The sequence below is a fragment of the Homalodisca vitripennis genome, chromosome 1, assembly GCF_021130785.1.
Source record: "Homalodisca vitripennis isolate AUS2020 chromosome 1, UT_GWSS_2.1, whole genome shotgun sequence".
In the NCBI taxonomy this organism is placed as follows: Eukaryota; Metazoa; Arthropoda; class Insecta; order Hemiptera; family Cicadellidae; genus Homalodisca; species Homalodisca vitripennis.
This window is the reverse complement of record NC_060207.1, coordinates 244,660,822-244,683,579: the sequence shown is the minus strand read 5'-3', so window position 1 is coordinate 244,683,579 and position 22,758 is coordinate 244,660,822. Positions and strand designations below refer to the sequence as shown.

At 33.2% G+C, this 22,758-nt stretch overlaps 1 protein-coding gene across 1 annotated transcript in view; it reads right to left on the bottom strand.

The window, feature by feature from the left end:
- The window catches only part of LOC124353224 (helicase SKI2W), a 48,940-nt gene extending 28,550 nt beyond the window's left edge, over nt 1-20,390 (bottom strand). The window contains exons 1-10 of the mRNA XM_046803127.1: nt 20,170-20,390; nt 14,893-15,072; nt 12,305-12,470; nt 10,533-10,834; nt 9,182-9,355; nt 8,211-8,323; nt 5,327-5,576; nt 4,146-4,399; nt 1,883-2,105; nt 1,162-1,317 (exon numbers count right to left, since the gene is read on the bottom strand). Coding sequence (XP_046659083.1) covers nt 1,162-1,317; nt 1,883-2,105; nt 4,146-4,399; nt 5,327-5,576; nt 8,211-8,323; nt 9,182-9,355; nt 10,533-10,834; nt 12,305-12,470; nt 14,893-15,072; nt 20,170-20,193 — 1,842 coding nt within the window. The 5' untranslated portion in view covers nt 20,194-20,390. The remainder of the gene's footprint in view (nt 1-1,161; nt 1,318-1,882; nt 2,106-4,145; nt 4,400-5,326; nt 5,577-8,210; nt 8,324-9,181; nt 9,356-10,532; nt 10,835-12,304; nt 12,471-14,892; nt 15,073-20,169) is intronic.
- Nucleotides 20,391-22,758: the final 2,368 nt, after the last annotated feature.

Here is a 22,758-nt window from a genome sequence, read left to right as displayed (position 1 = left end):
AAACATTGGTTACGATTTATCTATTAGTGACTTGTGAATTATTTGTTTAATAAGAAATAAAATAGTAATGCCAGTTAGGTTTTTAACCTGTTTTTAATTAATCTAAACACGTGCTGGTATGTTCCGTTACTTTCTACCGGTATGGAGGAATAGACAAGCTTATCTTCAATAACTACTGAACCTTTTTGAACAAATTTGGGAGAAATTATACGAGATGATAATCATATCTTATAAGATTTTATTTCTTTTAGTTAGTCAGTCAGTTTTATGCCATTACCGTGAAGTCGTGTATTGTTGTCTGTAAAATATGCCATTCACCAATGAGGAAGCTTTCTCAATATTAAAGGTGTTAGGTGAATGTTTACAGAACTACACACCTGCTGCTGCTCTGTACACTCAATGTTACCCGGACTCTGAACATCATTCGCAAAAGGTTTACCAAAGACTTGCTAGTCGTGTCTGTGAAACTTGAAATGTACAACTGCATCACAACAAAGGGAAACAGTGCACTAGGCCTGTAAGGGATGATAAGGCACTAGACGTCTTGGCTACAGTTCAGCTCAATCCATGTGACTCATCTGGAAGAGTGGCTACTGATACAGGAAGTAGCCAATGATCAGTACTCAGGATCTTTAAGTTCACTAAAATGCATCCATACTGGATTTTAACACACCACGAACCGCATGGAGACCTTCTAAGAATGAATTTTTGCTTGTGGGCCCATGATAAAATGAACATAGATGAATATTTTGTTCACAACATTTTATGATGCGATAAAGCAATCTTCTGAAACAATGGAGAAGTGACCCGTCACAACAGGAGGTTCTAGGCTTTTAAAAAAGGTAAAAGAGCCTACAGCAAATATAGGAGTTAAAAACACTGTAATACAACAAAACTACCAGAAAATTAGTATTTTTGGTGCCATTTTTTAACCATCCAAGATAAAGCCAAACTTTAAATTAATAAAGTTTGACTTAAGGTAGAAAGTACCCAAATTGGAATGACTAAGGTCCATTATATCTATGATACTTACTAAAAATGTATATATCTAGTTCAATACTTAAGATCCAAGTAATCAAAGTAGACTCATGATGGGTTACAGAGAGATTGGGGTTTACTTTAAGTATAATCACAGATTTTGAACAAAGAACTAATTATTACCTGAGGTAGCTTCTGATCTTCTGGCTTTAACTTGGAAATGCTCTTCTTGAAGAACATGTGGATGTAGTGTTTTTCCTCTTTTGTAGTAAGATCCACACCAGATAACAGCTCGGCATTGGTGTCACAACGGTTGCGGGACAGGGTGAATGCTACAACCTTACAAAATGTACAGTATGATTAGTTAGCTTTGATTAATACAGCAGTTATGGTGGGAAGGGCTGATTCGATGCGAATGTTGAGTTTAGCTCCAGTTCACCTTCTTCTTACTGCAGCATCTGAAATCTGATGCTGTTTCAGAATTGACTTCTGAAATCTGAAGGTTGTGGTCTGTATCGGCTCTTACTTAGAATTTGGTGATTCTCTTCTTGAAACACTTTTTTGTGGATGTATTGTTTCTACCGCAGGTATTGCCCTAATCCCAAGGAACATTTAACTTTAGTGTTCAGGAAATGGAAACAGTGAATTGTAAAGACAGCATTGCTTTCTAATGAAACATGAACGGAATATGAAAAAATTGATAATAGAATAAATTATATGGTTTAGTTAATATAATACAGAAAAAATTCTTTGATGAAGTTGGTTTGATTAATACTAGTTCGTCAAACATTGTTACTTGAAAAAGCAATCTATGGCTAAACAATCACAAGAGAGAAAGTGCAATGTGGAACAATTTATGACATGACAATAGAGAAACTAAATACTAGAACTACCTCACACTTACTGGAAGATTGTCGTTGACAGAGAGATATTCTATGAGACCCTCCCAAAGCTGTTTCTCCTGCTTGGGTCCCATATATAGGGGGCCGGAGGATCCTCCCCCGCGTCCTCCACGGCCTCCTCCTCCTCTACCTCCTCTCATACCTCCTCTACCACCCCGACCCCCACGTATGTCCTGAGGTGGCTCCTTTTCCTTCTTCTCTCGAGAAGCAATTGCTGCATTGTACCTGTAAAACCGTAGTAAGAAGTTTCATACGCTATTTAGTGTCCAATGATTTACAAATTGTACGAGTACAGATGTAGATTTCTTGAATTTACCAATAACACTCTGCACTGGGATTCAACACTGACTTGCTGTATGCTTAGTAGAAACTGATTATGAAATTCACTAAGATTGACTCAACTAACTTCCAACACAAACCAAAAAGTGTTTTAAAATTCTAAAAAATTAAAAATAATTGTTCATGTATGTTTCAATATCTATAAGGATTTACGATTTATTAAGATAGCGGGTGTACAAAGTTTTGAATAGTATACAAAATTGTGGGAATAATTGTGAACACGAAAACTTGTAGTTCTTAATAAACGAAAACAATGCAAAATATTTTTGATTATTAATATTGACATGATGAAATTTGTTGCCAAATCTAGTGTTGGTATGTAACACATTGAAAGTTGTTTGTAAAAAGGGTCTTCCGTCAAATAAATAAATAAATATATTCAGACCAAACTTGGTACATTGATAGTATTCATACATAACTTGGACAAGTTTGTTAGCCAATCATAACCAATAAAACGTTTTAAAATGGTGGTCATTTGCATTTGGGCAGATTTTTCTGGGTGTTTCACAACATAAATGTAAATTGACACTTTCTTAAAATTGTCAGATAATATCAAGCAACATTTAGTCTTACTTATTTTTCAAAGTATTTCAGGTTATATTTTCTTCAGGTTTCAAGATAATGGTAATTTAAAGTTATAAATGTTTACAATTGAAACACTGTAAGTAAATATGTTTACACACATTTATATTAAGAAAACATATTTAAAATAAATTCTTCGCCTTCTCAAAATCCTAGTATCCCTCTCTGGCATATCGTTAGTTCTCGTGATTCACCTTGCAGAGAATTTAAAGTCCTTTTGGAAATTTTAACGTCATTAGTAAGAAAATCTGACTCTTATAAAAAAAATTTTGTAGAGACCTCAGAATCCCTGAAGTTGACTAAAACTGAAAAAGTAGTAAGTTTTGACGTTGAAAGTCTATTCACAAATATAGCAGTTCCAGAAACTCCCAAAATCATCAAATCAAACACATTGAGAACTGGCATCTTAAGTTAACTAAACACACTAATCATTTAACTTTTTTGCATAGTTAAAAGGTTGTAAACCTTATGCCTATAGTGTTGACTCTAAACACTCCTTTCCATAATAGGAAAGCCAGTAAAATTTTGTCGTCTGCTTCTAAAACTTTACTTAAAGAAATAATTGCATATCATCATTGAGAAAGATGTCTCCTCCAAAATAGTACTGAATGTAACAATATTAAAATTAAAAACACTGATCGGTACAGAATCCAACAACATTCTCGAAATCATCCAAAATAGACGTAAAAATATTTCGGATATAGACAAGAAAAAGAAAATCTCAAAACTTTATAAAATGTGAAATCTACATTCCTTCCGACTGAGCTGGAAAGGATTTTTAAATAATCTTTTACTCACATTTCATATTTTATACAACTTATGTTTTGTAACAAGTCTGCTGCATCTATTTGCTGAAAACAGCTGATTGGCAGTACACAAATTACTAATTGCTAAAATAAATTATTGTCATATTTTTTGTATGGAAAAATGCAAATATGTTACAAATAGCCACTCCTACTGATCAGATTTGCATTCACAGCAAAAAAAAAAAAAAAAAAAAACATTTAGTGTATCACATTACAGGTACAAATGACATAGGAAGAATCCATATTGAATTCAGAATTGAGAATCAAGACCACCATTTTGGTATTAATATATGAAACGGAATCAAAGTTTCTCGATATTAGTGCATCCATAATAAAAACTAACAAACTCATTTATATATGATTTTCTTTAATTTAATTTATGGTTTTATTGTTACTACTGAAGTTGGATGAAAATTAGAATTGAACAATTCCAAACATTTTAGCAAATTTCCCATCCTTAACTATCCTTAACTCACTATAATATTTTATACCAACTCTATGCACTAATTGATGGACAGTCCTGTCGTAATGTACTCACCCCTGAAGGATGAAAGGACCCTCGCCGTTGCGGATGAGGAAGCAGTTGTTACGTGTGGCACGGCCAGTACCAGTGTACAGGTGGTGCTGCAGGGGGATGGGCCGCTTGAGTGTACTGATGACGTATACTCGCCGCTTGGTGGTGCAACCGACCCAATTGGCAAACTCCATTGTGTTTGGCACTGTGGCACTGAGCATCACGATGCTGACAGTCTTGGGCAGCAAGATAACCACTTCCTCCCACACATAGCCTCTCTGATAACACAGACACATGTTACTGCAAGCTTGTTGTAAGCGTACTGATGACGTATACTCGCCGCTTGGTGGTGCAACCGACCCAATTGGCAAACTCCAGTGTGTTTGGTACTGTGGCACTGAGCACTGTTGTATTTAACTTGTAAAGCATTATTAAAATAAGTACTTTTTTGGTTGATAAATGTAACTCAGATACACATTTTTGCTTTTAGCACAATATTTTATTACAAAATGTTTATCTTGAAATTATAATGTAGTTACTTTGAAAATTGTAATTATATGTAGAATTTACTATTTTTTCAACACTTTTTATTCAAAATACAACATACGTTTACATCATAATTTTGTTTAGGTTTTATAATACGTTAAAATTCAAACAATCATATTAATTTGTTGTCCTTTGTTTTCCACATTAAATTAAGTTGTTTATACATAATATACTTACATGATTTAGGATTTTTAACATGATTTAAGGTTTTTAATAGAAGTGACATTTCTGGTAATTTTAAAGTTTTCATTTACAATCAACATAGTGAAAACTATTATTTGCATTGAATAAAAGTGGAATTGATAAGAAAAATTCTTTACACTTTAGAATATCAGCATACTATGTGCAATTTATATAAAATGTAGTGAATCTCAGCATAAAGGCCAAAATTGGCTGGCTACTTAGTGAAACTAATTTAATCTTTATTATTTTTTGTACCTAATTTGTATAAACGAGGGCAAACAATTATTAAAGTTTTCTCAATGAAGATTTCAGAATTACTAATGTTACGTTTTTCTTTTCTTTTGAGTCTCCATTGAGAACAATTCTCAAAGCTCACACACAGCTCAGTATAAAACAACGGAGCTTGTTAAAATTTCAAAACTATTAAAATATATTATGATTTCTAATATTCAGGATCTATAAAAGTAACTACCCACCTCACGGTCATTGATGTAATGGACCTCATCAAAGATGACATATGCAAGGTCATTGATGACCTCACTTCGTTTGTACAGCATAGATCGCAGGATTTCCGTCGTCATGATGAGACAGTCAGCTTTAGGGTTCAGTTGGAGGTCGCCGGTGATCAACCCCACTTCGCCCATCTTGTGCTCCTCTTCAAACACCTTTTTGAAGTCTCTGAACTTTTGGTTTGACAGGGCTTTTATAGGAGACGTGTAGATAGCTCTGCGAGCAGAAGTCAATATTTAGATAACAAAACAAAGTTCTTTATATCTGAATGTTAAAGTAATTCACTATCCTTCATGTTCATAGCATTTTAATATTTACCCTCAAATTTCATAGATAGATTTCTTGAGTTATAATCTGTCTGGCAATTTAATGGACGTTACAATGTATTATTTATTTCTTGATTTGTTATAGAATAGAAAATAATTACAAAAAAATATATTATTTTTTATTATTATTGTTTAAAAATCCTTATTATCAGTGTTTAGATCAAGGTAATTGCAATATTTTCTTCAATTTCCGAGAAAATTTTGGGTTGGAATGGATTTGGTTTACATAATAATTTAGTACATCTTTCATTGTTTAAATAAAAGAAAATCACTAAATATTAAATAATAATGAAATCACTAAATATTAAATAATAATGTGAGTAAAACAGAGCTACAGAAATGTGCGGAATTACGAAGCACTGAATGTGAATGTATAATTATGTGTGATAACACTACAATTCTTTAAATGCTTGTATTTTCTCATAGTGAAATTGTTTTTACTTTTCTGTCCAGTTATCTTTAGTAATAATTTCAAAAAGTTTTGTTATAAAAAAGGAAAGGTCGATTTCTATTTAAAGGAGAAATTAAGAGGAAGGCTTAAAAAAAAACTTTAATTTATACAACAAAACTTTACGAGAAGCTTACATAAAATTTATCAAAATAATATTTCTTAATTAATATGACACAGTTGTCTGGATGATAAAAACATCTGGAAAATAGTGATATATTCAAACTATCCTGCAATAGGAAAACACAGATATCTTAAAAATGATGGGAAAAGGTAATTTAAACTTAATGATTATTTACAGAGAAAAACCCTTTAATTCTACTTACATGCAAGGGTTATCCAGACAGTAACCTCCAATTAGAAACAAACAGAAAACTATTAAAGTTACAACAATTTTGTTGTATAAGTCTGAAAAATATAATATCCTCTATTTTTCTACATAGTTGCCAGACAGGTTCAAGCACTTGTCATATTTTTGAACAGTTTTTGAAATACTCTCTACGTAACAATCTGCTAACCACTGAGATGCAAGCCACTGCTTAATGTTAGGGGAACAGGTGAAAGTAGTTAGAAGCCAAGTTCGGGCTGTAGAGGGATAATCAGAAACGTTCCTTTCAAACTTGGCTAAAAGTTTATTTGTTCTTCGAGCTGTGTGAGGGTGAGCATTACCATGCACAAATACAACACCTCATGTCAGAACACCATGATGCTTGTTTTGAATCGCTCTCCTTAGTCTTTTATAGTGTTACAGTGGACTTTGGAAGTGACGGTCATACCAAATTCCAGAAAATGAACAAGAAAGATGCCCTTAGTATCCCAAAAAACCATGACTATGCTCACTTACAAAGTTTAACAGGATTTCTTTGGCTTGAGATGCGTTGACATTGTTTTGTCTCAGGATTCACATAGCCAAAATCCCATTGCCAAACAACCATGTCCATCTCTTACTTCAAACTTTTAATGAGAAATAAAGTTTACGGCAGAACTCATTCTTCCTGTTTTGTAGTCGTCGGTATGAATTTTTGATACCCAACGAGCACAAAACTTGTGGTAGCATAGTTTTTCTGTCACTATCTCATGGAAAAGATACAAGACGTTTTAAGAAAATTATCTGAAAGTTTCGAAATAGTGACGTTACGGTTTTTACAACTTTGTAATTCCTCTCTTCAGTAGGGTTACACTGACAAGAGAAGGCCTACCGCTCTTTACATGTACATGTTTGTTCTTCAATTTTTTTTAAATTGTACCCATTGACAGATTACACCTTTACTCATAATGTTTTGGGCCATACATCGCACACAATTCACAATGGATCTCAGCTGCTGAGTGAGTTTACACCTAAAGAAATCTTATCTACCACTTTACAGTCTGCAGGATTTCCTACTACAGGATTGATAACTGGACAACACGCAAATGTACGACTGTCTCGTACAGTTAGAAGTGTACTGAACCACTGTACACACTGATGTCAATATGGTGACTTACTATGCATGAACAGTAGGTATTTTTGGATAACGATAACCCTCATATTTATACTACATAGTTGACTATTACACTCTAAAAGAAGATCAGTTCACGTGGGAAATCATAACACACAGTTCATTAAGCATTCAACTAGACTGATATGTCACCACATTAATGGCACACAAAGACATGGGTAGGTGAATATAAGTGTTGGAGGATTAGGTAATGGTCAGCAATTTCAAGGCAATTTCATTGCCGGTTTGTGAATGTCGTAGTGTCGTTTACGTGTAATATTCCTGTTTGTTCTTTAAATTTATGAAATGATAATCAAGATGACCTCTGAAGCTTCAGCACAATTGATCCAAATTCTCGAGAAAACTGTTTCACCAGATACAAATGAGTTGGAAGCTGCCCAGAACTATCTGGAACAAGCTGCTCAGACTAATTTGCCAGAATTTGTGAAAACACTCTCTGACGTCCTTCATCATGGAGGAAATAGTCCTGTTGCTCGGATGGCTGCTGGCCTGCAGCTTAAGAACACCCTGAACAGCTGTTTTGACACAGCTTCATCTCTTCATTCTAAAATACACGTAACTGTAATGAAGAGCTTACCGCTGTTTTGATCGTAGAGAGATGGCTATAGCGTATTCGGCCACTGCTGTCTTGCCAGCAGACGTGTGAGCTGCTACAAACACATTCTCGTGCTCTTCTAGTTTGAGTACAGCCTGTATAACACAGTACAATGGCAATATATTACATAATAGTTCACATCTGTTCCAAATATAATAAATATAATACTTCCAAAATAATACAATTGCTTTGAAGATCTCGGTAGCACTTGAAGAAAATCCTCAAGTTTGAGTCTGTCTGTGTTAGTGTTAAGAATAGGATCATCAATGAAAAAAGTACCGTTTGAATTGTTATGAAATTGCAAAATAGTTGGTATCTTTTAAAATTTTTATAACCAATGTAAAACAGCTGAAACCTATCAAAAGACAAAATGTTTGCTAGTCACAGCTTGTGCAAGCGTACATTTAAAGTGTTTGTGCTCGCTTATGCCTCGACGGATTCCGTTGAAACTAGTATTGTTGGAATTGCAATAAAATTCTTCAGAATAGTTGGTGTCAAACACATTTTTCATGACTACACTGGTTTTTTTGTTATTTAACTTTAAAAATTTTCATGGACACCATTTTGTTAGTATTAAAGAAATAACACAATTACTTTTTTATTTTCGTCTTACCTACTCAAACCTATGTGCTGAATTTGGTTTCTTTAGCTTTACTAGTTTTAGAGATAAAAATCTGTTAGTAAAAAAAACAAAACACAAAATGGCAGCTAGCGGATAAACAATATGAAATTGGAAAAAGTTATTCTTAATTTTTATCATAGAATCACACATAAAATCTGAAAATGCATAGCCAGCCCAACCTTTTTGTTACACCCTGTATATACAAAAATTTTCCAATTTACCATAAACATCTAATTTGTGCTGTGAAAAACACTTAAAAAAAAACATAGCAAAATCAATTAAATTTTATTTATATAGATTACTAATGTATGTATTGTGCTTAATCTCACACCTGCTTCTGGAAGGTGTCCAATTCAAAGGGCCATGTGAAAGCCGGACTTGGCACCTTCTTGTTGAAGTCTGTCACTGGAGTGCTGATGTCGATTTCTTCTGCCCACTGAGTCTTCTCCACAGCCTTCTTGATCACAGCCTTTGAAATACTCAGCACGGGCCCCACACTAGTATCCTAGTCAGGCAGTACAAATGGCTTTAGCTTCTCTCTATTTTGTATCCTGTTTCATACTAAAATCAGAATTTTTATTTGTAAAAAAACCAAAAATTAGGTTTTTATATCTTCAGAATTATTTATTTCAGGCTGTTTCTGAAATTTTAATTTACATGTAAACGAACGGCCCAATTGTAATATCTAAATTTTAAATGAATATTTTCTTTCCAATCCAACAGCTTAATTTGTTTTGGGTCTGTTAGACAAAACCAACCACTTTAGTACTGACCTAGCACATAGGCCAACGATAATCAATTATTGTTTAAAATACTAATATATTTTTCATGCAATATTTTTTCATCTTGTTAAATTATCAAAGGTCGCCAACATCCAATTGATTCGCCACAGAGATTAATATGAAGACCACTAATGTCTCATTAATTGGACCGCCAAGGTTTAGGTTTAAACTGCCAACGTTCAATCGGTAGCCATTTAGGAAAAAATTATTTTTAACTGTATTTACAAGCTTTTTGAGTTTGTTTCGACTGATTTGGTTTTGTTTTGAAGTAAACAAGGACTAACTATCAATGTTATAGTTGGTACAGTACCACTAATAAACACTTTTACTCCCTAATTCTTGCTTATTAAACAAATTACTTTCAATCTATTAATAAAATTCTGGAATTTCTTAATGAATGACTTTATCAATTTAAAATATTTCTGATAGATAAAAATAATTCTTTTTTACAGACTTTTGGCCTGAAATGATTATATTATGTAAATTTCTCTTTTGCAGTATTTACTAAACACTGTAAATAAATAATGCACTTTTATTTCACAGTGATTTGTAGCCAACCTTAAAACTACAAAACAAAAAATGTCATTCAATTATCATCCAACCTTAGAATTAAAATTGAAAAATATCATTCAATTCACATTAAAACTAAGAGCAGTACAGAGAAAAAGGTAGAGCATTGTTAGAGAGTATAACTACAAGCCTTGGTGGCTTGGACCCGTATGGTCACAGGACGCGCAGCAACCTTGGGTACTGGCGTCCAAAGGGTTAAATATGTTTGTTTATTTATTTAGATTTTAGGGATCAGAAAATACAAAGCTATGTAATTAAAGAAATTGTCTATTGTATATTCAATTTCAACTCAATTCTTATTAATTACTCCAGTATATATAAAATACTCACTGGCGGTAAAACATTTTCCTCTTCTACATCTGAGGTTATCTTGAGCTCAATAACAGGTGCTTTTTCTTGGGGCTCCGGCTTCTTGACTGGTTCCTGCCACAGTCCCAGGACATCATGTTCCTGGTTGATCAGGTTCATCAGGTTGACCACATTCTTCGTCCCTACCAGATCTACCTCTGGGAGCTTTTCTTCTTGTGGTTCAGCAGGCTTGGGGCTCGGCTTGGTCGTCGAGACCAAAGGTGTGAAGCCATCCTCAGCAAACTCCAGACCATGGGCAAAACCAACTGGAATCGTCAGGAAATCTGAAATAAGAGACGAGGTATATTTTTGTTTTATATTTCTCAAAGGTGTTTTGAAATTTCTTCTAATAAATAGATAACTACCTAATATGCAACTTAGTGACTAAATTGAAATATCTTTCTTCTATTTCAAGTTCATTAACATACGTTTGTACGTTTTAAAACCTAATATACAGAGTTATTGCCTAATTTTGTATTTGTTACGACTTCAATGAATGGTGACAGGATACCGGTATTTTCTTAGGAAAGCAATCATTAACCCAGTGTGGCACTAATGATTCAGTTCATATTAGTGGTGGGTGAATCCAGAATTTTCGAATCTAAAATCCGAATGTTAATAAATCAAATCCCGATTCTCAAATTGCATCTAAGTACAATATAGAAAACTACTGTTGTAATCAATTGATTTTTTCGGAATTTATAATTAGTTCAAAGAATGAATTCCATACATTTGTAGATTGAATAAGTGTGATTATTTTGTACACATATGAATAGTTGTGAAGATACTTGTGTAGAAATGTTTGACGTAGTATTTGCTTTAGAAGATCTTTACTACAGAGTGGGGGTAAAGGTGCCTCTCTCTAAGCGAGAGGTTACGAGTTCAATTCTTGATGAGGCCAATCAAAATTTGTAAATGAGTAACTACTTTCTACTACAATGAGGACTACTTTACTTTAAACCCTTTTGATCTAATTTATAAAAATGCCACTAGTATAGAAAGAACCCATTAAAAAAAAAAACAAAATCTTTGCATAGTTATTGAAATGTCATAAAATATGGCTGAATTATCTACGGTACTTTAAAAAGATGCCAATCTGACTAGTAATTTAGGGGCTGATTTTAATAAATAGTGTTATAAAATGCAAACCTTAAAAAATGGCACTTCCATAAGGATTTAGATGGAATTCTTGTACACGGAATGACACATTCTCAATAAATTAAATAAATAACATCTTTATTCAGCAAGCGTTCTTGAAAGTTACAGATTCTGATTTACAAGACAACTTTGTCATAGCATACAGATAAATAATCATCATTCAAATCTAAAATTATATAAATATCTTTTTGACATGATTTTTAAACAAACAGTAACTAAGGCTCTTCAAAGCAGGGTGCAAAGCATTGTATAGTTCCGGTCCAAAGTATCTAAAAGCTTCTTACTGATTTCTAGACGAACCCTTTTCAAATGAAGTAGGCCGTCCTGTTGAGTACTGTGAGTGTTTATTTCATACCTGAAAATAAACTTTTGCCTAAGATATTCAGGCTTGCCAGTCTGAATAACTTTGTAAATACGTTGAACAGTTTGCAAGCCACAGCAATCTTTAATCTACAACACCTCAGAACTTAACCTAAATTCACTGATGTGATCAAATTTTTTGAGATTGTAGAAAACTCTCAGAGCCCTGTTTTGCAATCTTGTGAGAACCATTTCATTTTCCCGAGTCCCAACAAGAGAAATATGATTCAACTCACCATCCTCACAGTCCAGGTCACCTAGGAATGGGGAACTTACAAACTCATCGTGTTCTGAGTCACTCTCGCTGTCCGAGCGTTTCCTGTTCACTTTCTGCTGAGTCACTCCAACATTAGCCACCTCACAGATGTCAGAGATCTCTCCTGTGTTTGGGTCTCTTATCACCTGAGACAACATACGATACAAATATGTTTTAGCAAATACAGCCTGAAACGATGGAACTGAACCTTCTCCACTAGTAACCACAATATTATTGTCTCAGGGCTTTGACCATTAAAAAATATGGAGGAGGAAAATTTCAAAGAAAAATTAAATTATTGTTAAACCTTTGATTTTAATATACCCAGCAGTTAAATGGGTAGTTTTTAGCCAGAGATATATTACTGTGTTGTATGTCTTATTGATTAGATGGTTTCTACCTGACTTTTCATTTGAAAGTAAATGAGACAATACAAGACACCTTAAAAAAACTAATATGGACAAGTAGTATTTAAGTGCGTTTCACTTATTTACTTCAAGGTTTTGACTTTTGGTTTTTGTATACAAATAAGTACAGTAGAGTAAAGAATGACAAAAACTAGTTTTGTTATATTTTATACATTACTATAAAAAATGTAATACTATTTCTTTACTTATACATTAAAGCTTAGAACATTATTACAATATAATAATAGTCCAACGTTATTAGGTTATTCACAAGCTTGCACAAGAATTAACGAACAAAGAATGACACGTCAAAAGAAAATTAATAACTGTAGATTTTTTCATATAGAGAATAATACGAGGGGTATTAAAAAAATAAGGTTCCCTATGCCGCCAAGACAGAATGCGATATGTTGGGAGAAATCTGGCAACACTGTCATACCCATCAGCTGGCCCTCTCTCTATCCACACCACTCATGCCTCGCTATGTCCAACAGTGCCGCCCTAGCTACCTTCGAAGATGGAGCTCCCTATCGTTGTTACCGCCAGATTCGAAATTCGTGCTGTAATACGTTTTTTAAATGCAAAACATATTTCATTTATAGAAATTCATCATCAGTTAATCAAAGTTTATGGAGAAAACTGCATATCTGTTCAACACGTTCGGATATGGTGTAGAGAATTCAGTGAAGGCCACAAAGAAATTCACGACGAAAACCGAATTGGACGGCCTGTCATGACAACCGTCTTTTGGGACAGGAAGGGCATGCTTTTGATCGACTTTTTGCCTCATGGAACATCAGTAAATTCTTACAGATATTTCGACACGTTAAGAAAACTGAGACGCGCTATCCAGAACCGCCAGAGAGGAAGATTGTCCAGTGGTGTGAGGCTTCTCTATGAAAACGGTCGACCTCATGTCTCACGTAAAACTCAAGAACTGCTGACAAATTTTTCCTGGACTATTGTGCCCCATCCCCCCTACAGCCCAGACCTAGCCCCAAGTGATTATCACTTATTCCCAAAATTAAAGGAACACTAGGGTGGCCAACGCTTTAGTACCGATGATGAAGTCAAGGAAGAGGTTACTCGATTCCTCAAAAGATTGGCGGCAGAATTCTACAACATGGGGATAGAAAAGTTGGAGCATCGTCTACAAACGTGTTTGGACAGAAACGGTGATTATGTGGAAAAATAGCTTGACTTTTAAGTTTTAAATTGATGTATAAAAATAAGTAGAAATATAGAGCTGTCTTTTAAAAAAATAAGGGAACCTTATTTTTCTAATACCCCTCGTATCTGCAAATGACACTATAATAATTTTCAAGAAGCAAGTCACTTGCCTGTAGCGCACAGGCCACTACTAGTGAATTGGTTTCTTAATGGGCTGAGCTTTAGCAATGCCTGTCGTTTATGGGATTAGACAAATTTCCCTTCTGCCAGTCTGTCCGCATGATATCACGAAAACGAACAGACCTATTGACTTGAAAATGTGCATGAAGCATCATTTTTGTATAAGGAATACTGAGTTCGATGATGGTTCATATCACTCCATGGTATTTGATTGAGAGTACGTGAATATATTTATAATGTTCTTATAGGTAACCATGATGGCAACATAAAAAAAGAAAATAGCAGAATAAATAAATTTGTAAACAAACTTTATACAACCACAAGAGATTCAAACACGTTACATATTAAGACATGTCTTAACATTATCATCCCCAAATATAAAACATTATTTGTAATTATTTAAACACTGATTTTAAAACCCAATTTAATGATAAAAAAATTAAATCTATCTGTCCATAGGACATAAAATGAGCTATAGACTTTAAATTTTGCATGTACCCTCAGCGAAACCTGTTATGACACATGATGCGGCGTATGTGTAAATTGTTCTACATTACTCATAATATTTTAAATAGCGGACACTAACTAATTATGGAATGCATAAACTATATCTACAACAAACAATTGACCCATTTGTTGCAAAATAAGCTGTTTTCCTTATTTTTTTTATGGAAGAATGATTTGTTCTGATCTCCCTTCTTAAATTGATCACATTTTTTCCACAAAAAACGCATTAAGATCGTATTTACAGTTCCAATATGAACTATTTTTCCAAGATTTCTTGAGAAATACTTAACCTGAAGATCTATACCTTGAGAGTGGTGGGAGGCGGCAACAATTCGGAGAAGAACAAAGACTGCAAGTTGGGCTTCCGAGGCCAGAACTGTTGCGCCTTCTCATAGTTGTGAATCGGAAGCCGTTCTGGACACAGGAGGTACTCCTTGAGTTGTTTTGTTACGTCTGGGAGCACTGGTGGGGGTCCGAACAGCAACTGTATTACAGTTAAACAAACAATTAATTATAGTACCAAATTTTGTGTACCACCTAAAAATGATTGTCAGTTAAAAAAACTATTCATAACATATAAAACATCATGAAATTATATTTACACATAATGTAGCTGTAGTGGGAAGTGTTGATTTAATATGAATGTTGGGTTTAACTCCTGTTCACCTTCCTCTTAATGCAGTGTCTGGAATTTACATTCTCTGCCAATTCAGCTGGAATACACTATTTATATATGTAAAAATGAATGTTTACCTGTATGTCCTCTATAAAATCGTAAACTATTTGACTGAACATTATGAACAATTGTATGTATATGTATTTTTCCATGCAGAAGGTTTATACGATATGCCCAATGATGTAACTCACCACCAGTCGGCGCTGCAAAATATAAACACCGCAGCGCGGCGCAGTGTATTTTGTGTGGCGGTTTTTAAAAGGTGCAAAAGTACCTGCACATTATAAACTGCAATTACAAGACAGTTACATATATTAAATAGCCAAACACTTTTTGAAGGCCTTAAGTTATGATGTATATTTGCCTTTAAGATAAATTTCTGGTTGAACTTAAAGCTTGAGTGTTAGAGCACTTTATAATAAAGTAGATGTATGTGTACAATGGCTATAAACATACACAGATCTTCTTGATCGTGGCAACAAGGCAAACTCTACATTGGTGATGGAAATATAATTCACTTGAACCAGAAGTGCACATACAGAGGCAAAGCCTACAAAAAGCGTGCAAAGCCGCGGGAAACAGCTAGTATTATATGTGTCTCTGATGTTGAAATGATGTGAATTGTCCGTTTTAAGCCCCTTCGCTGTTGATTTTATTTTTGAGTTCTTTAGACAAACATGGTTCCAGATTCCAGGAGTTAAGTCTGTAACAGCATCATATTCCAGATGCTGCATTAAGAGGAAGGTGAACTGGAGCTAAACTCAACATTCGTATTAAATTATATTTGTTTTAATGCACCACCTTTTTTCAGTGTGATGTAAAGGTTATTTCTGAGTGCTATGCGGCTAAGTAGTTCCTCCTGCATTGATGACAAGTTCATTGATAGGGTTACTGTTTGATTTTTTTCTCTCTGTTTATGAAGATCCAGAGTGTCCTTGACTTGTTCTCAATATGTAGTGGTGATAAATGTTCGTTCTCCAATTCTAAATCATGAGTATTTTACTTTATATATTCCACTTTACCTCTACTAGTTTTGCATGTAGAAGTAATTACTTGTAATAATTACTTGAATCTGATTTGACAAGCTTGTATGAAGTATTTTTACATGAAGTTTGTCCCTTTCAAGACTGATGCATACCCCAGCTCCAGTACCTATGATTTTGGTTTCTGGTTTTAGCTCTTGAGTTTTAGCTTTTCCTAATTTCATCATCCTGGCTGAGATTGTTTATGTTCCTAACTACTACGTTAGATTATTCAATATCAAGAGTTCCGACCTCTGTGAAAAGAGTTTGGATAACTTCTGATATTGATATGCCATTGGATAACTTCTGATATTATTGCTATGCCGTTGAATAACTTCTGATATTATTGCTATGCCACTCTAGTTTTTCAGTTAACAAACACTGTCCTAAAGTCCATCTTTAACACAGCGTATAACTCCTTCATTGGTGGTTTTATATTACCCAGCAAGTAATTTTCCACTCTTCTATTACGGTATTTTCCATAGAGTCCATAGTTTTAATTTTAATTTACAACACACAAACCAGTAGTAAAATTATTATACTTATGTTTTCACGTGGCTATCATCAGCAAGATTATCTTCATCAAACACTTCAAAATTAAAACCTTTTTGGAGGATCTGATGAAGAAGACAGCCTTCCTGTAGAAAGGCTTCATGAAAAAAATATAGTTAATGGTTTGTTTATGATTTTAAATTAAATGATATTTGCAAATTGAATAACATCCATCCTCAAGACATGTAGTTATTATCATCAAATCTAGTTGAGTCACTTTTGGAAAAAGTGACATTCTGTCAGTTTTAATTGACAACTTGTGTGACAGTTTTAATTGACAGGATGAACCAGAACATGGCCAGATCAGTGCCCTTAAGGTTTGAGAATAAGTGGATTTTTATCTTTTGTGTTTTTTAATTTCATAATTGTTATCTAATCTGGATTGACTTGATTATTTTTTTATTGTTAAAAGAGGCTATGGAATAGGAATGCTGTTATCAGCTATGTCTGCTGTATTTGTTTAAATTTCAAGTATAAGTTACATGAAATTTTCTCTTAATTTTATAAATTTTTTATTTTCCTATTAATTTTCAGTATCTAAATTTAATTTTTTGGATAAGCCTTGGTTGCTTATTCCACCACTTAAGCTCCGGGTTGGGCTGACAGGTTTTTGTTATTGTCCAAATAGGTAAATGAGATTTGATTTTGACATTCTGTATAGTGATGTTCATTTGCTTTAACCATCATGGTAAGAAGCCCAGCAATGTTCGAGAGACTGTACAGTTAGCTCTTTACGTTTAGCAAAATTAAAAACGAATAAAAAACACAAACATTTTATTTTTTTAAAGATTTTTGTATTTATTTAGATGGGATGACAAATCTGCCAATATGGTCTTTCTTTCACATAATAGCCACTAGTAAGTAATTCAATGTTCATTCATAAATAAAATTTACTTAAACAAGTAGAATACAAAAGTAAAAATAAATTATATAACAATTTAGAGAGATGTTGTAAACAAATCCACCCTAATGCAATTGTCACCATCACATCACTTACTGAAAATTTCTGCATAACTTTACCAAACATTACTCTCAGAGCCCACAACCACTCCCCTCCCCCCATGCAAAATGTTTTATATATAAAGTAAAAGTAAAAAATGTCTTATTTTACCAGGCGAAGTTAGGGCTAAGAAGCCCTCTCTAACACTTAACCTGGGGACCAACGGCTTAAAGGTGACTTCCGAACCACCGGTCACCTGTCCAAGCAGCAGCCACGCTCGGCGTTGCTTGATCTGGTTATCTTGCGATAACCGTCGTACCCACTACACTGCGCCATTGGCTGCAGTATATGTATATGTAACAAGGCTTGTGAAAACGTTCAAACTTTCAAAAAAACAACTCCGTTATTTATGAACCTAGAAGGAAAAAGTGTTCTAGAATGCTTATAGCATTTCCTAACCTTTTTGTTATAAACAATAATTATGTTATATCGAGATATTGATTAAATGTACATCACTCGAAAATAAATTAATAATATTTTAGTTTGTCATATAACATATCTACTTCTTCCGACTGAGCCAGAAGTACATACAGGTTTTGTTGAAGTTGAGTCAAAAATAAACAAGATACATTAATTATATAAAACCATACAAATGTTCCAGAAAAATAAAACTCTTTAAATAATTGATAGGCTAATAGAAATCATACACTATTTTATTAACTAAGGGGTACAAACAGTAGAGCAGTTCATCTCGAACGCTTGTTTAACTTCCATTTTCCTCATATTTTAATACAATGATAAAGAAGTTCTTAGAAAGTAAACACTAAAATTAAGCGTTGGAAAGTCATTGTTAACATTACTGAGCAATAAGGAGATTCAGAGTCCATGCTTATTTTGGCATGCGGTAAACAGTCAGTCCTGTGCATGACGGTGAGTCTAATACTTACTATAGATACTTATTTTATGCTTTAAAACAGGAGTGTTCCCTCCCTCCTGAAAATTGTAAAATTCAATCTGGATTTTAGGAAATAAGCCCCAATGCCCATTAACAATTATTGGACTGTCTCTTTTTTTGACTGTTCTGAGCAAAATTTTTGGACACGTTTTTAATAAGAATGCTTAAGGTTTTGAATGAACACAACCAACTTTCAAATGACCAATTTGGTTTTAGAAAGGGCAAATTAACGTTAAAAGCAGCAGCAATGAGTAAAACATTTGTATAAGTGGAACCCAGATACATTTAAGAAATGTCTTCTAGTGGGGGTTTACAAAATCATTTAGTGTGAGCTGGATCAACAAATAAACTAAAAACTATATGCAATGAAAAATATTGTTTTTTTTTCTGCTTTATTAGATGCTTGATAAACTTCTTCTTGAGACCTGTTTAGATTACTGCAATTGGTTAAAAATGATACAGGCTTATTTTAATCTTTATTCGTCATTGTTGTGGATTTTTGTTTTGTTTTCTAATTTAAGAGAAAAAATTACTATTTTTTTGGGCAGGGTACGATAAGCGGACCCGGTTTCTTATATCGAAGAATGTAATCATCGATACCTAATATTCGCATCTCAAATCCTAGACTATCAATCGATATAAAAACCATCTATAGTCCTCAATAACATTCATATGTTTTAAATTAAATATTGATTTAATATTTACAGTGATGAAACAAATTATTATAAGAAAAATTATGAAAACTAAAGACGACCATATTATTTGCTCCTCTCACAGTTACAGTTGTTTCTTTCCCACAAATTTCACATAATGGATTTTTCGATACGAGTCCGACATGTTGAAGCCACGTAAAACATGTCTTATCATCTTTCAATGCAATGTCGTGTAGTTTTCTAAAATTGACTGCCATTTTTAATTATCAAAGGTTACTTATATGTAAAATTGAAATATTACCTTACGTGTATTATTTGAAAGTGTTTACAACTGTTGATATGGATGATTTAAGTTAATAGTTCAAAATAATTAATCAGATTGATTATATCGATGGTTATGATTAAGTAATATCGTTTGCCAATTTCGATATAAAAACTGGGTCTGCTTATCGTACCCTACACCTATTTTTTTATTATAGATGGGCTTAACAAAAAAAGAACATCAATATTACTAAACTACTTTAAATTTGCTAAAACAGTATGCCGCTATATGATAAACTTATTAACAGAAACGTTGCCTGTATTGAGCATCATGTGAAAATGAAAATAAATAGCCGGCACTCAAATGGTTGCCTACATAATGCAATCCAATTTGTTTTGTAGACCATATGTTGTAGTTGATGACTCTAGAAATTATTTTGTCTTGTCCCATTATACAATTAAAATGTTAAAACTTATTTTGTATGTAGTGTTGAGAAGTCTGAACAATCTACTCAACTGTACCTCAATTCCTTCACGGGTACTCATGAATGTTGAGAATGGTGCAATTAACACTAGTGAAAACGAGCAAAAATACTTGCTGATGTTATCTCTACGTAGTTCTTTTAATTAGAAACACATTTTATATAAATAAATATTGTAACAGGTGATACGTGAGATTAGACTACCATATTCATCCTAACACTAAACCTAACCTACAAAATTAAAAAATGTAAACAAATATTGATGTCAAAAATGGGATGTTATTTTACAACATATGTTTAGGTTATCAAGTCAGGCAACACAATATATTTCTGACGTTAAACTTTATATTTTAACTATATATATTTTAATTTTCTCTTGTACGAAAGGTGGGTGTACATAATTTCAATAAAGAGTTGATCAGAAAAGTACTTGCTTAGCCGGGATTCGAACCCCGATCTCTTACTTTGAGCTGAGGTACCATAATACCAAAGAGTCCTAACTTTTACGATTCAATTATTTTATATTCGACTGTTTCTGTCACATACGTGTTGATATCTATATATAAAATAATACGATTTTTTGAATAAAATTGTTCGTAAAATATTATATATTTTATTTATAAATTTGTATTCACGGTCGTGATCACTGTCAAAAACCATAGTGCTTTGTGTGTGCACGAAAATGTTATGTAATGATAGTATAAATTCGTCTCTGTGATTGCGTCTCTTAGATACAAATCCAAACTACAAACAAAAAGACGTTTCTTTTTTTTAAATATTAACGAAAGGTTATAACATGTCTTAATTTTTTCATTTGTAAACAAAGATAATGAGTCAAAAGTAACGATTTAATAGGTATAAGTGTTAAAAACCATACAGTCACAGAAAAATAAATTTCTGATAGTATTAAAGATGCTGTTAGATGTATGTTGGGTGAAAAATATGTACGAAAAATTGAAAAACATCCTTTATAAAATAATAAAATTTAAAGAAATAAGAATACGGTATGTCTCTGAGTTGAGAAAATAAAGTCTTACGTTTTCTATTTAAGTAGACAAAATTACTAGAGATTTTAACTATTTATCAATTTTTGTTGTAATTTAATAATTTAAAGATATTTGAACGGTAACAAGCTCAAGAAACGGGTAGGGTACGATAAGCGGACCCGGTTTTTTATATCGAAATTGGCAAACGATATTACTTAATCATAACCATCGATATAATCAATCGATACTGATTAATTATTTTGAATTTTTAACTTAAATAGTCTATATCAACAGCAGCTGTAAGCACTAATAATACACGTAGGGTAATATTTCAATTTTACATAAGTAATTTTAATTATTACAAATGGCAGTCAATTTTAGAAAACTACACGACATTGCATTGAAAGATGATAAGACATAAATAAAATATATTGTTTTTGTGGCTTCAACATGTTGGACTCGTACCGAAACCCCCATTATATGAAATTTGTGGGAAAGAAACAACTGTAACTGTGAGAGGAGCAAATATGGTCGTCTTCAGTTTTCCTAATTTTTGAAGTGAAAACTTCTTTAGGCGCGTTGAGCGTTTTGGTAGAGGGTAAAATCCTCGGTTCGCGTCACCGACATGCTAATGATACTAACCTGCATGAAAAAGTCAGTCTCGCTGTGTTTTTTAACCGTAGACTTGGCCGCGGACTACTAACCTGCATGAAAAAGTCAGTCTCGCTGTGTTAAAACTGTCCCGGCGGAGTATGAAAACAGACTGCGAAAATCAGTGACCTTTACGGCTTCCTCTCGCGATTTAAAAGTGAAGCCAATGTCGTACAATTCTGTAAGATGCGTCAAATTAAAGCTCTTAATATTGGCAATCTATTGGTTACATTTTTAAATATTAAAATTTTCGAAATAATTTTGATTATTGTTTACATTTTACATAGCGTTTACAATAACAAGAAAAAAGTAGTAAGCGAGGATTTTTTTTATTTTTTGGTCAGACAAAATTTGTCAGCGAGAAAGTTGTGTGAAAATAGATGAATATTTTTTTTGTAATTTATCATTTTTTATTGGAAGTTTAGTTTAGCCTGTAGTAGCGTATGAAGTGATGAGTGAACGTTTCTGCCGGAACTTTAGTTGGCGCATTGGCTCACTGATACCGTATTAACTCAATAAATTAGTTTATTGTGCAATAAAAATACCTTTACGAAAGAACCAAGTTAATTTAACTAATTTATTAGTTTTAAAAATATTATGGGTTTAATTGTTATTGCAATTATATACTTTATCCGTAGCAATAACTGTATTATTTATTTATATTGAAGAATGTAGTCATCGATACCTAATATTCGCATCTCAAATCCAAATTCAGAGAAATCTCATCAGATTATTCTCTGTAGTTTAACTTGAAAATTAAAATTTTCACTAAATTCTAGATTGGAGGGAGCACATTATTTGAAAATATCAGCGACTAAGCACTTAAGTATGTGTTGTCCGTTACTAACACATTACTTGTTGAGGTAGCATTTTCTTGTGAATTTATAAAAATAAACAAAAAGGAACAAGCTTAAAGTATTGGCAGGTTTGAGGCTGTACCTGTCATCATTCAAGCCAGATTTAAACAGATGAGTTCTAGGAAACAAGCTAAG